Source organism: Cyprinus carpio, chromosome A8, assembly GCF_018340385.1.
Source record: "Cyprinus carpio isolate SPL01 chromosome A8, ASM1834038v1, whole genome shotgun sequence".
NCBI classification, from domain to species: domain Eukaryota; kingdom Metazoa; phylum Chordata; class Actinopteri; order Cypriniformes; family Cyprinidae; genus Cyprinus; species Cyprinus carpio.
In genome coordinates this window covers 26,284,036-26,300,418 of record NC_056579.1, presented here as the reverse complement: position 1 = coordinate 26,300,418, position 16,383 = coordinate 26,284,036, and the positions used below count along the sequence as shown (strand labels likewise).

Here is a 16,383-nt window from a genome sequence, read left to right as displayed (position 1 = left end):
AGCTTTACTGTGTAAGTCCATGAACTTAGACTAATGTTATCTATAATTTCATGAGTCAAATGAAGCTATGGGCAATGCAGAAATTTCATATATACATACATACATACACACACACACACACACACATACACACACATAAACATAAATTATATATATAAATATATATATATATATATATATATATATATATATATATATATATATATAATTTATATATATGCATATTTTCATTAAAAAAAAAAAAAAAAAAAAAACATTAAATCATACACAGGTACTGCTTTTATTGACAAATAAAAAAGCATTTAAAATCCTTATAACTTTTCAGAGACCACAGACAATATACAAGATCTCTAGAAAAAAAAGTAGGTTATCCATCACAGATATTCAACCCACTTCCTTGAAAAAACATCAGTTTCTCATCCTTTCTGGAGAGAGGGAAAAAATACAACTTTACATATGCCTGATTCTGACCCAGACGGCAGCATAGTGTTGGCACAGATCTAGTGTTGGCCAAAACTATGCTACTGTTTGTGGAGTACACATGTTACCCATAGTCCTTGTGAGCAGAGTAGAAACATATTCACATCTTCTTCTAGGTGGACATTATTCATATATTTTTTGTATTTTTTTGATTTTTTTTGTACAGAGAAAAGGCAACAGTATCCTTACCTACACAGGTTTACAAGTACATAGAGTAATAAAATTTGTACAAAAGACAGCAGCTGATACGTTCATTTTGATACAGTACTATTCAGATGACACTGAAGGAATTCCCTGTTCTCGTTCCTGGTTGAGAGATTACGGTCCTTTCGAAATGCACGAAACAGCTGTGTTCCCAAACAAACTTGTATTATGTCTGCATATCACTGAAGTTCAGTGGCTCTCGAGAGCAGGATGGACAATGAGTGGTGGCTCAGTTTGGCAGATTGCGCCAGGTGCCGTTTTCATTTAGTCTTTTGGATTGGAACTGTCAACCTGAATCTTCCATGCTGTAACTACATTCAGCTCATTCATGTGTGCTGCATCCATGTGTCACATTTATTTTTTGAACACATTTTTACAAGCTTGTTAAGGGATTCCATTCATTTCAATCACCTTTGGTACTTTACTTTATGGAGGTAAATGTGGCTGCATAAGGAACGATTAAAAATATTTCAGACTTTTGCTTAAAATTACTGCGAATAGAACGGCCACAAAGAAATGCAAGGACTAACATTTTCTCACATTTAATATATCCAGTGTTTGTTTTTCTTAGTTGAATGTATTAGCTTTGTTCCTGTAGCTCAACCGGTCAATGGTTTGATTCCCAAGGAACACACATTGACATACAGATAATATGAACATTCATAAAAAAACCTTGCTTTAAGCTTATGTTGGGTCAAGTTCTGTCAACTCTGCATATGTGCCTTTAGTCTAATTTCAGGTGATTACGGAGAAAAAAAAAATTGTGCCACAAGATAATATTTTTCCACTTTCATTTTTTTTCCCTCTTTTTTTTTTTTTTGCTAATGGGCAGCTCATGCCTCAGTCCAGTGCAGCATTGAAACAAACAAAGTCAGATAACAGACCAAGACTGATTTTTTTTTTTTTCATCTGGACATCCCATCATTACATTTCAGTTTTTCAAAATAAATATACAGCGTAAATATATATTACTCAATTAAACAGTAGCATCATAGTCTGACTTTAGGTTTTGCCACAAATCTATTACAATGAACAAACAAAGGAACAAATGTTAAATGCTTGTGCTCTGGTTCAGTAAATCTCACTTTGGAGAAAAGAGGACACGCAAAGTAGACACATTCTGGAAAAAGGTCTGTGTCTTTTAACAAAACATGGATCTCACTCGGAACACAACATACAAAAAACATATGGACAAATGAAAACTAGAAAAAGAAGCATTGTTCCGCTGTGGTGAAGCTCAGTCGTGTGGAGCTCAGATGCTGAGGTCTGTGTGGTTCTCCTTGTAAAGCCGTCTCTTGCTCAGCGAGCTCTGGACGAGGCCAAGGCCCACACTGCTCCCGCTGGCACTGCTGGCTTTCAGTGCGCTGTAATAATCCCTAAGCTGTGGAGCAGCATTCTCTTCCACGTAACTTCCGTCGCTGCTGCTGTCCGATCTCCTGCGGAAGCGTCTTTCAGGGGCTCCGTTCATGAAGTAACCCTGTCTCTCAGCTTGACTGGATGGAGAGCTGTTGAGCAGAACGTTCCTGTTCTTTAGGCCACGTTCAGGTGTGCGAGCGAGAGCATGGGCCGTGGGTTTGTGGGATCGCTCAGGGGTGGATGTGAAGTAGCCCTCTTTGCTGTAGTTCTGATGGGGAGTTTGGGGCTCTTTTTGGGGCTGGACAAGCCTTTTTGGAGTGGAGATCTGGCACAGCAGGTCCTGGGAAGAGTCATGATAGCTCCGTTCAGGGGACTGATCTTTATATGAGCGAGTCATTCGCCGGTCCACAGACTTGGCCCTGCGGCGGTCTGGAGAGGTGTTGTGCTTCTGGGTGGAGGAGCGATCCAAGGACCCGCTACGCACCTGAGACCCCGTGCTACTCTGCGCATCTATGGATGGTTTGCGGCCTTGCCTCAGTAGATCCTGGTTTGACGTTTTTCTCCCAAATCTGCCCTCTTTCCTTAGCGTTTTGAAGAGCTTTGCAATGCCGCTCTCTGACTCAGACTTCTTGACCTTGCAGTGGGAGTTGTTTTTGCTGCTGTCGGGGGATGGTGAGGGGCTGGGGTGGTTGTTCCAGGAAGGCTGGTGCAGAGCACTAGAATACAGTCCTGCACTGCTGTCCCTCTCACGTTCCCTCACCTGATTTTGCTGCCTGTCTTTCGGTTGCTGCTGCTTGGGCTGGGATGGTGTGTGATGCACTGATGTATAGTTGGAGTCGTATGGATGATGAAAGGGGCTGCTGACCAGCAATGTCCTCACTTCCGAATAATTTTGTGGCCCGGGTGAGGGAGGGTAGCTGTCATTTGGGCCGTCTGGAAATAAATGAAGAAAAGCATTACGTTAGGCCACTAAAAACACTTGGCTATCGACAGTTAAGATGTCACACAGAACTTTAACAAACAGACAGCACTGCATGTGGTCAAGCATAAAAGCAACAATTTCATTCAACACCATCTGTACAAGCCGTCAAGGGTTTGAACACACACACTCTTTTATTAAATCAAATCACCTAAATGAATAAAACTACACAAATGGATGTGTGGAAATTATATAATGACCAAGAAAATGCTAAACAAATTCAAACTCTCTTATAATTATTTAAGTTCCTGCAAAGAAATATACCAACTCACCACCCATCAATAAACCTTTATTTCTTATGTGATCGCAACCACAAGAACAGCAGAAATCTCTACTGCATAAGCATTTCATTTACGTGTCTATAACGGTCTGGTTCAGCTCAGCTACCAAATCTGACCTCACAAGACTACAGAGGGTAGTCCGGACTGCTGAGCGAATCATCGGTACAACCCTCCCTTCTATTCAAGAATTGTACTCATCTAGAGTGAGCAAAACGGTTGGCAAAATCACTCTGGACCCCTACATCCAGCACACTTCATCTTTGAACTGTTGCCATCTGGTCGACGCTACAGAGCACTGAGCACTGAACGACCAGACACAGGAACAGTTTCTTCCCTCAGGCAATCCATCTAATGAACACTTGATAATAACTGTAGAACACACAACACTATTTATACACATATACACTTATTTATCTAACACATATACCTAGTCTACACTTCAAATTTGCCAGGCACATACAATTGTCTATTTTGTTATTATTTACTTATTTTTTTTTATTTCTTATTATTATCTGTGTTTTTGTTCTGTCGCTGTAATTCTGTTGCACTGCGGAAGCTTCTGTCATGAAAACAAATTCCTCGTATGTGTAAATGGGTGAGATGCAAAATCAGTGCTCACAAAAAATAGGAGTGGATTGAAAATTGTTTGCTTCTGGCAACACAGATATGCAGTGTTGGACACTTTGTGGTGTTTCTCATATGTGATCATGTTTTAGTACAGTTCGGTGGACAAAAAGTTTTAGAAAACATCTGTAAAACGAGATTTAGAGATGTGTAACATCAAAACCAAGTACACAGTTCAGCACCCCAATTACACTGGTTGCAGCAGAAAGACCTGCACTCTCGGTGTTACTGTTCCTAAATGCAAGGGTAATCGGGATGTTTCGGTCATAGCTGAGACGTTTTCAAGGTGGGCTAAAGCCTTACCTACTAAGAAAGGCACTGCATCATTCCCAGTTGGGGAACTCCACACACTATCGATTCTAATCACGACACAGACTTTACTGGTCACATATATGTCAGGATGTCTGTGGACCTCTGCAGGACACCCACAGTCATCAGTTATTATGATTGAAAAAGCAGATTCTTCTCCAAAGAACCTGGTCTATGTCCTTTTGAGGCCATGTAGTCCATATCTCACTCAGGCAGATGGGTATTATATGTCAGATTCCTTCTTGATGTACTTTATTGCGTTGACTGAGGCAGTACAAAAGGCTCAAAATCAGGGTCAGGATGCATGGAAAGCACTTCTCGAGAGGAGACATATCATAGGTCTAGAACTCAGATCAGAAGATCTTTATGTAGCTTTATTAGTTCTCACTTCAGTTTTCGAATTCCTAGGCAAGAATAGATGTTCATTGTAAATCCGTACCTCCTTTACTCCTAAATCCTAAACGCGTATAGCCAAAGGCTGTGGGATGCAGTCATGGGCAAGAGCCTTGTCTTTTAGTGCCTTGGGGGCCAACCTCATGATGAAGACATGGTGAGTGGGGGCTAACAGGTAGCTTATACCAACTACAATTATGTTGCCACCTGTGGTCTCTATGGTAGCCATTTTGTTTTGCAAGAGAATCAAAACATATCCTTTTTAACACAGCTTTTCCTGAATGGATTTATTTTCCTGAACATGCAACTCTCTGTTTTTTTATTTTTTTATTTTTTTCATGGTCTTCAAGAAGTTTGCAGACAGATTCGAGCCTTATCATAGCAGAATCACTGCATGGCAACGACCAGCAGCAGGCAGAATAGCTTAAACCTCACTCGATTCCCAACCCTCAGACTCTTTCAGAAAGACAGACTATAAGGACTTCCTGAACTCTGACTGGGTGACAACATTCTGAGCTTCAAACGTCACTGTTAGAGACAAAGCTGTGCTGTGTCGAGACTGATAGACTTAAACTGGTTGCATCATATGAGGATGTGCAGTGCTAGGGTCCTGAGGACAGGTTCGAGAAGCACTGCTTTAGAGTACACTATGCCATTATGTTGAGACAACAAAGATATTGCCGAGGACAAATGAACAACGGTGTTAAAGTTCAGGGTAACAATAAGATGGGATGGTAAAGAATATCTTCACAATGAACAGTACCAAATTACAGAGTGAAGCGGGTGCCAGATATGCATTTCTGAAACCACTGACAATGGCAAATCCTTACAGATGTGTCTTTAAGACAGCTGATTGCTCCTGGAAATTCAGCTGCAGTCATTGTTCTGATCAACATTATGGTTCATGCTATTTACTTACATAAACAGTATTTTTTTTTTTTACTTAAACTCAAGCTTAGATTTTTGAAAGACTTGGAGGATAAACACCAAAGAAATTTTTCATGGCCTGATTGCTTATATTCATCAAGGGTGCTAATATTTGTGGAGGGCACTGTTTGTGATTACGGTAACACTTTGTTGGACCACTTGATGCTATGCTATATGGATTAATAAATGTTCATTATATCTTTTGATCACAAGTCCAGAATACAAAATCGCACTCATTTCATTACTTGCTTATGGGTGAATATAACAAAACTTGTTCTATGGGTAACAACAAAAGAAAATATATTTCGCTTAAAGTCTATTTTAGTATTTTATTTATTTATCTATTTATTTATTTTTTTAATTTTTTTTGTGACCCAGGCAAGTTGTTGAAAGTTTTTGTAACATTCACCCATCTGTGTTATCAGTGATATGAGAGCACTGCAGTGTCAACAGCATTCACACAGGCATCCATCAGAAACATGAATCCACTGCACGTGTGATCAGAGGCCAGCAGCAGAATGGATTCAGTGGGGTGAGATGAAAGCGTGGCATGAGAGCAGATGAGAGCCACAACACGTGTGTGCCAAGCGGGGTTTATAACGTGTGACTGGGTGACAGGAAGGGTTGACACACAGAATGTCCTTTACAAACCGTGGCTTGGTTTTGACCCATTAGGTAGAAGCAGGGCTCGCCCAACTTATCATTCCTCAGACAGGCAGCGAGATGGGGGCCCATCATAGCTGAGGAGCCCACCAGAGAACGAGAGATTAGGGAGAGAAAGAAACAGAGATAAATAAAGAGAAAGGCAACATGCAGCACTCAGACAAATGACAATACTTTTATTTGCTGACTGAAGACTGTTCAGAAGAACTAGATGAAGATCTCACTCTCTAGATGAAAACACCAGACTACCTAACAGAGGCTGATTGATCACCAAGAAGTGACAATTTAATGGTAGAGAACAAGAAGAAAAGACAGTTCAGGATAAATTCAAACATTAAGACCGAACGCTTCGAAACAAAATGCAAAAAGCATTTAAGCAGGAGGTGAACCTTTTTGCTACCCACCATACTCTGGGACGGATCCATCTCCTCTCTTCAGCACCAGTCGAGCTCGTCTGCCTCCGGTCTTGATCAGCTCGATGGCACGAGAATGCTTCATATTTTTCGTACTTTCACCATTGATCTCCAATATTTCATCACCAACCTGTAAACAAGGCCAACACCACCATTAGCTTATGGGTGGCTCAAGATGGCATAGTGCTGATCTAGAAGTAATTTGTTATACTTCACATCTCATTTTAACGGTTTAAGTAGCTTTTATGTGATTGTGTTTTGCTTCAAGAACTGCAGCGTGTGTTAAGTTCAGGTGCACTCCATCAGGAGCAGGCTTGGACTCCATTTTAGTTATTCTGGTCTACATATTTTATGCCATTTTGTATCAATGGCCCACAAGAAAAAAGCTTTTTTTGCTTTGTACAAAGAAAAACAATGCGCATTTTTCTTTCATTTAAGAAAAAAGTATGCTTGTTCTTCAGATGCTAATTTTTTTTAAATTAGTGGGGAAAAGAAATGTGTTTTTTGCATGTACAGACTCTCATGACGGGTGATAATGACATTTTTACAAACTGAATCAATGATTAATGGGAGTAAGTAAATACTTTTTTTAAAAGTATGTTGCTCAGTTTTTAGTAATGTGTATTCTTCAACCTTGTTTACTTCCAACACTGATGCTTTGTAGAGCAATTTTCAGGTGATAGTAAAACAACAGATCAGAACTTACAGAATCTGTGATAAAGAATCAGTCACTTTGAAAAGTAACAGATCTTCAGGTAATGGTGAACTAACTGGGGATTTTTTTTTCTCAAATGATCTTGCACCCTTGAAATCATCAGCATTTATAGAAGCAATTTCAGAAGGCTGAAGTGCCTGCTTCATTACAGTTCTTCTCATGTCATGTTCATGTCATTTTCCTAAACAGTAAGTATTTATGAATTTCACATAGATTCCTGATGACATGGATTGAGTGGAAGAGGTAAAGGGTAGAAAGAGGAGAGGGGGAGGAGGAGAACATGGAGACGAGGCAGAGTTGAGCCGCTAGTGCTGACATCGAGAAAGCAAGAGATGAACCAGCGAACAAGAAACAATCTGTATGTTTAGCACACAAATATTTGGTAAAAATTCGCTTTAAATTCAACACATGCACCATGAAAAGAATTTTAATTTTGTTTTACCTTCATCTTGCCGTTCTTGGCAGCAGCTCCATCCTCAGCTAATCGCAGCACGTACAGATCCATGTTGTACTCCTTTCCTCCTCTCAGACTGAAGCCGAAACCTTTACTCTCCCTCTCCAGATCAACCGAGTAATACTCTGCCTCCTAAACACACACAAACACAACCAAATCACTAAACAAACCTGACAACTAGTTTTAATTTTTTAATTTTTTTAATTTTTATTTTACAGTACATGCACTTAGCCAACAGACAGTAATTAAGCTAGGATGGAATAAATAAAAGATTCTTCAATCCTTTAAACAAATGACGTTGTTGACATTTACACACGTTTTAAAAAGGAGAATATTGTTACACTTAAATTATAACAATAAAAAATTATAAATTAATAATTTAAATAAAACAGATTATTAGTGCATGTTACATGTTTTTCAGTGTAAGGTTAGGATTAAAGCTACACAACAGTTATTTCAGTGGTTTTTGTCTTCTTAATAAATCAGCAAATCTGTTTTGTTTGTCATTATGAGGTATGGAGTGAAGATTGATGTGGAAATCTTTTTTAGGCATTTTAGCATTCCCACTGATCCATATGTGGTTTATGGATATAAAAAAAAGTACAAAACCTACAAATCATCAAGAAGCACACAAGTGAGTGTGGATTCTGTATTTTTTATTTAAAGTCATTACCATTTTGATTGATCTACACACCCTAGTAATTTCACATCTTTTTGCTTTTAACATAAGGTTGCAAACTATATATATATATAGGGTTTGAATACTTTGAGCATATGTTCAGCCTTAAGAACAGATAGTACAACAAAAGTAAGAAAAAAGTTACAAAGCAACTAGTAATCTGCTAGTAGGTGTAGTCCTGATCCCTTGAAACAGTTATATCCTAATTTAAGGAAGACTTCTTCATCTAGATACTGTGTGTATCACTGCTCAATCAGACCTGCCCTGTTTTCGGTTATAATGCAGAGCCTCTCACCTGACTGTAGGCTGCTGGTTGGGTCAGAGCTTGTTTGGGTTTGTAATTCCTGCTGGATGAAAAGAAAGAAAATTCATGTTACTAAAACTTTGTTTTATAATCATTATTATGAGTATCAATATTAAATCAGTGCGTACAAACATACAGTACATACATACAAATGTTGTACAGATCCTGGTTAAGTGTGTGTGTGTGTGTGTTTCACCTGGGCTCTGTGGTGCTCTGAGGTGTGTGAGTAGTGGTTATGGTGGCGATCTTCTCTGCGTTGGTCAGTAGTGATGCATTTGATGTCTCTGTTCAGTCAGAGAGAAAGACAGTTGCAATGTTTTAAAAGCACTGCTAAATCACACAGAAAATGCATGAAATGCAGCTACAAGTGGCAGTCATCGGGGTCCAAGCACATGTGGAGAACATGACCAAACAGACAAGACCCTGTAGATTCATCTGAACTGTTGATCAATTTCAGCTCTTTCACACAGCTGCACAGTTCAGGGTATTTGTAAATTTACAGTGCTGCCTCGCATCAGAAGCTGAAATTTGATGGGTTTTAAGATTGTTCCAATGTGAAAAAACTGCTAGGTTCTGTGATGTTTTGCCCATGCACCTTGACTATGTTTTATTAGTTGTGTTTGGAACAGTGTTTCCCAACCCTGATCCCAGAGAGTCCCACCAACACTGTCAAACTGTCGATCTGCTGGGGGTACTGTACAATCTCTAGATTCAGGTACACTCAATGATTCAGCTTCTAGGCCATTAGCCACTTGAAATATAAGCAAAAATTAATTAAAGCAAATTCATTAATCTCAGTGCCACTTCTTATAAAATTTGTATGAAAATGTCCAATTCTTATAACATTTGCTGCTGCACTCCCGCCTCACACCAAGATAAACAAAGCATCGTAGCACATCTGCTGGTCAGGTGGGTCTGGCTGTGTGCTGTGCTCACATACTGTTACTAAACAAGCTGCTGTTTAACTCCATGATCATGTTTGTTCGCCTGTTGCTTTTAAAGGCATCATATAGTCCTTGTTGCAGCATTGAATAACAGTTACACTTACACTATGTTGGACCCAACCACATTTTGCTGCTTCTGACAACCATGACTGAAACAATAAAATCATAGTATAAAGCCACAGGTGAATCCAGTCGGAACTATAATGGTCAAGAACCAACAGTATAGGTGCGAGAGTTTAACAAAATCATCTGATTATAGCTTAATTCCATTTAATGGGGGGATAACTGTAAGAATAATTGTAATCATTTAAAAATAAATAAATAAATAAACAACAATAAAAATTAAATGATAATTTGGATATAAAATACTGTAAAGTTGTGAGGCATAAAAATAGAATTTAGGGTAATACATGTACTTTACATTACAGTTGGTTTCAATTTCTGTCATTTTGAACTGTCAAAAACACATTTCTCAAACTCAGCCTAGAATGTTCATAAGATCATCCCCAAATTAGGAGATGTTTCATTTAAGCTTATTTGATATTTAAAAGCATTTGTGTGTGATGCATCAACAAATTCAACAACAAGGACTCCAAACAGGGAGTGAGGCGGTCTCTTCACATGCTAGAGGAACCCAAACACAAAACTCCACACGTCCTGCAGCGAGCGTCTGGGGACAGTGCTGCCACCTGCTGATACTTCCACTATCACCAGGTTTAGTTTTACTAGAAAGGATGAGATATGGTTCTGTTTTCCTGATTTCCTCTAGACAAGCTTAAAGAGTGCTTTGGTTTGGACTGGATTCAGCTCTCAGTTCTGAGAATCATAGCCTATTCATAATAAAACCACACAGAGAAGTAGTTTCATTAGGAAGTTTTAACAGAGACTAAACAGCTCCCTATTCATAAGTCTGATTCTTCTGATTTGAATTAAGGCGGTAGCTGGCCTGAACCACTGCTTTAAAAGGTTTGATGCCATGAACCTCACAATCTCCACCGTCTTGTTCTTAAGTGTTTTTGCTTCATGGGACTTATTAAACAGGTCAGCAGCTACAGTTACACGGACAGCATTTGTTTCAGTCATAATGAAGTCATATACAGAATTACCGACAGACAGAAATTTCCACTGTTTCACAATATCGGTCTTAATTAGGAGACGAGTATGTGACGCTTTGTCCTGTGCTGCTTATATTTATTAAAAAGTAAAAATGCTGCTTCCTGCATTCAGAACGGCAGCGCTGCACCACTACAGACGACGAGCTGAAGGAGAAATTTAGACTGACACGACAGCTCGTTCTGTGTGTTATAAATCATTACGCCATTTCTGTCATTGAACTTGCACAAAAACTTCCAGTTTCAGTTTTCAGTCCGATCAAGCGTTGACATGTCCTACCGAATGGATTCGGAACAGGTTCAAACCATCCCTCACAATCTGAATGAAATATCAATGGGATTTGGCTCATTCATTCATTGTGATGGATGTGGTTTCATGTGACTTCTTTATTCAGGCTGTGCTACTAGATTACAAACAGACTTTCAGGGTCTATGTAAACGCAGCTACTGTTTTCTCAACAGATTTGTTCAGAGTCATTCATTTATTTTAGAACTAATTATTACAGACTTATCAGTTGTGAGAAAGTACAAATCACAGGAGGTCAGCAAGGAAGATGCTGCTTTTTCTGAAGCCTTTGCTATAGTTCCTCATGTGAGACAGGAGTATTTCGTTGCTTCAGGGTCCGGCACCCTTGCCATCATAACACTCAACTGCCATCATACCTATGTGCTCCACATTATTCCAGAGTACTTGAGGAGAACATGAGGCCATCTGTAAAAAAGGTGGGCGTGATAATGACAGAAACAAGCAAATCCACACAGGAATGGTGCAGAAAGAAAGAAAGAAAAGGCCAGGTGGAGATCTCAGTCCAATGGCAGAAAACCCTGCAGCATTAATGTGAGAGATGATTATTTTCGGCAGAAGACACAAACTCACCGTCTCCGGGTATGATGCGCAGCGTGACAATGTTGCCGGCCTCTTTGATGAGGTTGACGATGTCTGAGTGTGATTTGTTGGTGATGGAGCAGCTATTGACCGCCAGGATTCGATCACCCACCTTCAGCTTCCCGCAGCGGTCTGCCGGACTGCACTCGATGATCCGGCCTATTTTATGAGGCATGGTCGCACATGTGTTTCCTGCTTTGTTTGTGTGTGTGTATCACAATTTAGAGGAAGAAGAGAGAAAAAAAGTAAATAAAACTAAAATAATTTTCTCATGTCAAGTAAAGCCTCCCAACATTCAATGACGCAGTCTGAACACTGAAAATAAAATAATAGTCATAAAAAGTTAAAAAGGTGCAGCTGGCGGGTTTACATGTGTCTTCTACGCTCAGATCTCTCTCAGATGTGTGCTGGCCGAGCACACGTACTGCATGTCTGTGGCATTCACACTCATTCACAAGAAAACATCCTACCAACGGTAGTGCCTGCATCGGGCCGTGACACGGATGACACAATCACAAAGCCGAAGCCCTCGTTCTCGGCGCGCTGGATCTCCACGTCGTAGGGCTGCAGGGAGGCGGGCATCATGTTGACCACAGTGCTCCCGCTGCCGCCGCCTCCACCGCTGCCGATGCCGCTGGTGCTGCCGGAGCCCGAGCTGACGGTGTTGAGTGAGTTCTGGCTGCCCTGCGGCGTGCGCTTCTCCTGCGTGCTGCTGTGGTGAGACGATGCAGGAGATGGCGGCACGTCCCCCTCCCCCTTGTACACTACACAAACACACATAAGCTTAGCTTGTCAAGGGACGTCTGTAAAAATAAATCTGCCTGACTTCTCATCTGTGCACTTATTCCTGGTCTGTGATCCTATGAAATGTGCTCAATCTCTCATAAGGTCAACACTAATAATTTAAATATACTATTTAATAATAGGAAAACTGACACACTGTGGTTTAAATCGTTTTCTGTCTTGCATTTCATCTCTCAAAATGATGGATGTAAAAAATACGTTGATGCAACCTCTTATTTACAGGCAAACATTTGACTGTTTGATCGTCTACTGAAATTATTAGTTGTGCATGCTCTAATTTATGTAAATAACACATATTTTAACATTTGATTGCATACCTGTTGCTGCCAAAATAGTGGCCCAAAAGTTTGTGATTTTGTCCTCTTTTTTTCCTCCTTCTTCTAAACACCTTCCACTCACTATTATTCTTGCAATCAGTACCCAGCATTTTAGTAATAAAAGTGTTAATATGTAAAATACACTTTACCATGAAGCACAACATTTACAGTACTGTGCTGGGCAGTGGTCTAAGGGAATAAAAAAATAAAAAAAAATACCCCCCCCTTTGTAATGATTTCTATGAACTGTAAAGTGGCAATGAAATTACCACACAACCTTGTGTTTAAATTTGTAAATACTACTTTCAATATGAACATGCATCATACCATTTCAGACTTAGGTCTGTTGCTTTGGGTCTTTGCTTACTCTTGAAGCCATTTTTTTTAAAGTTATGTTTAACTAAATGGGGTCGAATAATAATAATAATAAAACAATGGACCCTTTTCACTAGATTGTGAAGATGTGTTTCAACAGTCATCAACATCGTAAATCCTCCAAAGTTTTTATATTTTCATTAAAAAAATGTATGCACATTTATAACATTATACTTCGTATTATATTACCTTTGCATTAAATTACAAAATATAATTATCACTGATGCGAGGGTATTTCTAATACAGCATCTGTGGGAGTGATGGTAAATTTGACATCATTCTCTCCTCTGACTGCTGTTTTCAGTCTCTCTCTATTTTTTTTTCCGTAAATGGGAAGGCAAAAGTATATCTGTGGTAGTCTCCCATTAACTACCATAGAAGTTTACCTAACTATGACAACTTCTGCTGCTGAGAAACCTGGAAATGTGAAAAAGGTCGATAGGATTTTCAGTATGTTACGCTGTAGTGTTCTGTAGTGTTAAGTGATGAAAAATTTTACATTTAAAATCAAACTGGAAAATGAGATAAAAACTGTGCCGGTGCAGGTGTACCTCCATAAGCAGTTTTGCGGCGGACGGTGAGGTTGACGTGACCCTGTTTAGCTGCCTGCTGCATGAGCTGCACCACCAGCTGGTGAGACTTTCCCACCACCGCCGTGCCATCGACACAGATGAGCTCGTCTCCGGAGCGCAGACGGCCGTCCTCATCCGCTGAGCCGTACTTCACTATGTGCCCTATGTAGATCTGCCATACATTTGAAAGTGAAAGTGAAAGTGAAGTGACATACAACCAAGTATGGTGACCCATACTCAGAATTCATTCTCTGCATTTAACCCATCCAAAGTGCACACACACAGCAGTGAACACACACCGTGAACACACACCCGGAGCAGTGGGCAGGCATTTATGCTGCGGCGTCCAGGGAGCAGTTGGGGGTTCGGTGCCTTGCTCAAGGGCACCTCAGTCGTGGTATTGCCGGCCCGAGACTCCAACCCACAACCTTAGGGTTAGGAGTCAAACTCTCTAACCATTAGGCCACGACTTCCCCATTTCATGTGAAGAACACTGGTAAGCAAGACAGCTATTGCAGGCTGTAGACAGTGACATAAGCCAGTTCATGTACATCACTGCCTCACTGTGTTTCTCTGATACCTGGACCCTGTTCTCCATATCAGGATTAACACAGTTGAGATGAAGCCAGCACATAGCAGCTGTCTCCATTCAAATCAATGCACGGTTTATAAGAAAGCAGCAGTGACTGGGACAGACTTCAGTATCAGTTACAGTTTTTACAGTTGCTGTCAGAAGGATGCTTGTATATTTGCATGTGTGTGTGTGTATGTGTGTTTTCTCTGACTCACCGGTTCTCCGGGTTCATTTCCCCCCAGGATCCGGAAGCCAAAGCCTGTGTCTTTCCTCCAGAGAAAAATGTCTTGTTCTTGAGAGTCTGGCTCTGAAAAAAAATAATTAAATATATCAGTTTATTTGCTAGCATGTCTCCAAGTTAAATATCACAAAGATGATACACTGATTGCAATGCAAATATATTGCAGACTCTCTACCAGTTTATAAGACTTCTATTGTCAAAAAGCACATATAATTTTACATAGCTCAGCTTTACAAAATATACATTTTTAATACAAAAATGAACACACCTGTTCTATAAAACACCAGTTTTATAGATTTCTACTGCTATTGTTGGTTCTTCATCTGTATAAATGCATTATGAAAAGATGGGTGAGGTGTCTAACGCTGTTCCCCTGCCTGTTCTAGGCCTTTTTCCATGCTGACTGTCAGACGAAGCCAAATGGTAAGTATGAGCAGAATGCTCACCTCACCACATAGGGAACAACATAATGTTAATCACATATGCTTAAGCCCGTTCACACAATTAATTTTTAAAAGGTCTGGATCTGCCGAGCGCACTCCGTGTGGAGCATTTAACAGGCCTGACTGGGAATTGGCACTATGAGCGGGAGCCATCAGGAGTCAACCAACAATCTGGCACAAAAACCGGCCTGTGTGTACAAGGACAACTACTGCATACATCCTCAAATCATACTGGCATAACCTTCAGAACTACAGTCATGCACATTAGACATAATGAATGCTGGGGGTTCAATTTAATGCAATATATGTCATCTGTAGGGCTCCAGAATGCAATGTGCTTACATTGAGTCTTGCTCTTCAAATACTTTATAACCATGTGTAGCTGCTGAGAATGGGTCATACATATTGAATACTGAGTGACAGAAACTGAAAAACGCAATCTTTTAACAGCCGTGTAACAGCTTTTTTCCTATACCCCAATGCTAATTACAAATGGAATATGCTGAATTTACTGTAGGTACTATAAATCACTATGCAAGTAATTGTAAACACTTTGAAACACAAGGTCATGCAAATTTGTACAACTAGTTTCCTTTGTCCTACACTAATCTTGTCTCTTGTTCTTCTTTCATGCTCTTACCATGTGCCATCAGTTCATCCCTGTTGTTCACCTCAAGCGTAAGTATAGTAAGTGTAAAAGCTTCCACAGACAGAAATGCAGTCCAGAGCACCTTCATTCTGACTGTGGGACTGTCAGTCAGCTGTCAACAAGTCTTTCTAGCAAACAACTGTTTGGGCTTTGGTTGAAACAGCAGTCAACATGGCACATTTTTCATCATTCTCTACTCTCTACTTTCCCATGCTCCTGGTCCAGCTGGGTGGGGTATGGGACAGAATTACTCATTTCAAACACTTCTTCTATCTGCTCCTCATCCTCATACATAACTGTATCACGGACAACCATTTTGTACCCACATTTCTCTAACCACCCTCCCTACCTTCTCTCGACTTTGCCAACTACTTCACTGATAAGGTGCAACCATCAGCAGCTAGTTCATTAAACTACATATCCACAGCCAAACTCCACCCACACACATTCCACTCTACTTATTTTGAGGATATTTAGCAATAGACCAAAATTAATTGTCAAATCCTTTAATATGCTGTCTGGACTATTAGATCATAATTTGACCCTGATAGCCAGGAAGATAACCAATAAATTTTGAAGATCAGGAATCTTCAAATATCTCCCAAAATATGCAGGATCAGTTTATAAGTGCTGTTCAGAGCATCAATTGGGAGACAGTGCTTTTAGGAAAATCACTGGAAGAATA

General features: G+C 40.0%; 1 protein-coding gene across 11 annotated transcripts in view; it reads right to left on the bottom strand.

Annotated features, from left to right (window-relative positions):
- Positions 1–261: 261 nt before the first annotated feature.
- Positions 262–16,383, bottom strand: part of LOC109085513 (membrane-associated guanylate kinase, WW and PDZ domain-containing protein 1-like) — a 149,593-nt gene continuing 133,471 nt past the window's right edge. For 8 of the 11 annotated variants that reach the window (XM_042762964.1, XM_042762962.1, XM_042762969.1 and 5 more), the window contains 9 exons: positions 14,581–14,672; positions 13,771–13,963; positions 12,194–12,487; positions 11,715–11,918; positions 8,978–9,065; positions 8,773–8,824; positions 7,787–7,930; positions 6,621–6,759; positions 262–2,973 (listed from right to left, as the gene is read on the bottom strand). In XM_042762964.1, the coding sequence (XP_042618898.1) occupies positions 1,937–2,973; positions 6,621–6,759; positions 7,787–7,930; positions 8,773–8,824; positions 8,978–9,065; positions 11,715–11,918; positions 12,194–12,487; positions 13,771–13,963; positions 14,581–14,672 (2,243 nt within the window). In that variant the 3' untranslated portion in view covers positions 262–1,936. Of the gene's footprint in view, positions 2,974–6,204; positions 6,294–6,620; positions 6,760–7,786; positions 7,931–8,772; positions 8,825–8,977; positions 9,066–11,714; positions 11,919–12,193; positions 12,488–13,770; positions 13,964–14,580; positions 14,673–16,383 lie in introns of all 11 variants that reach the window. The other 3 variants (XM_042762972.1, XM_042762968.1, XM_042762965.1) reach the window with 3 other exon arrangements.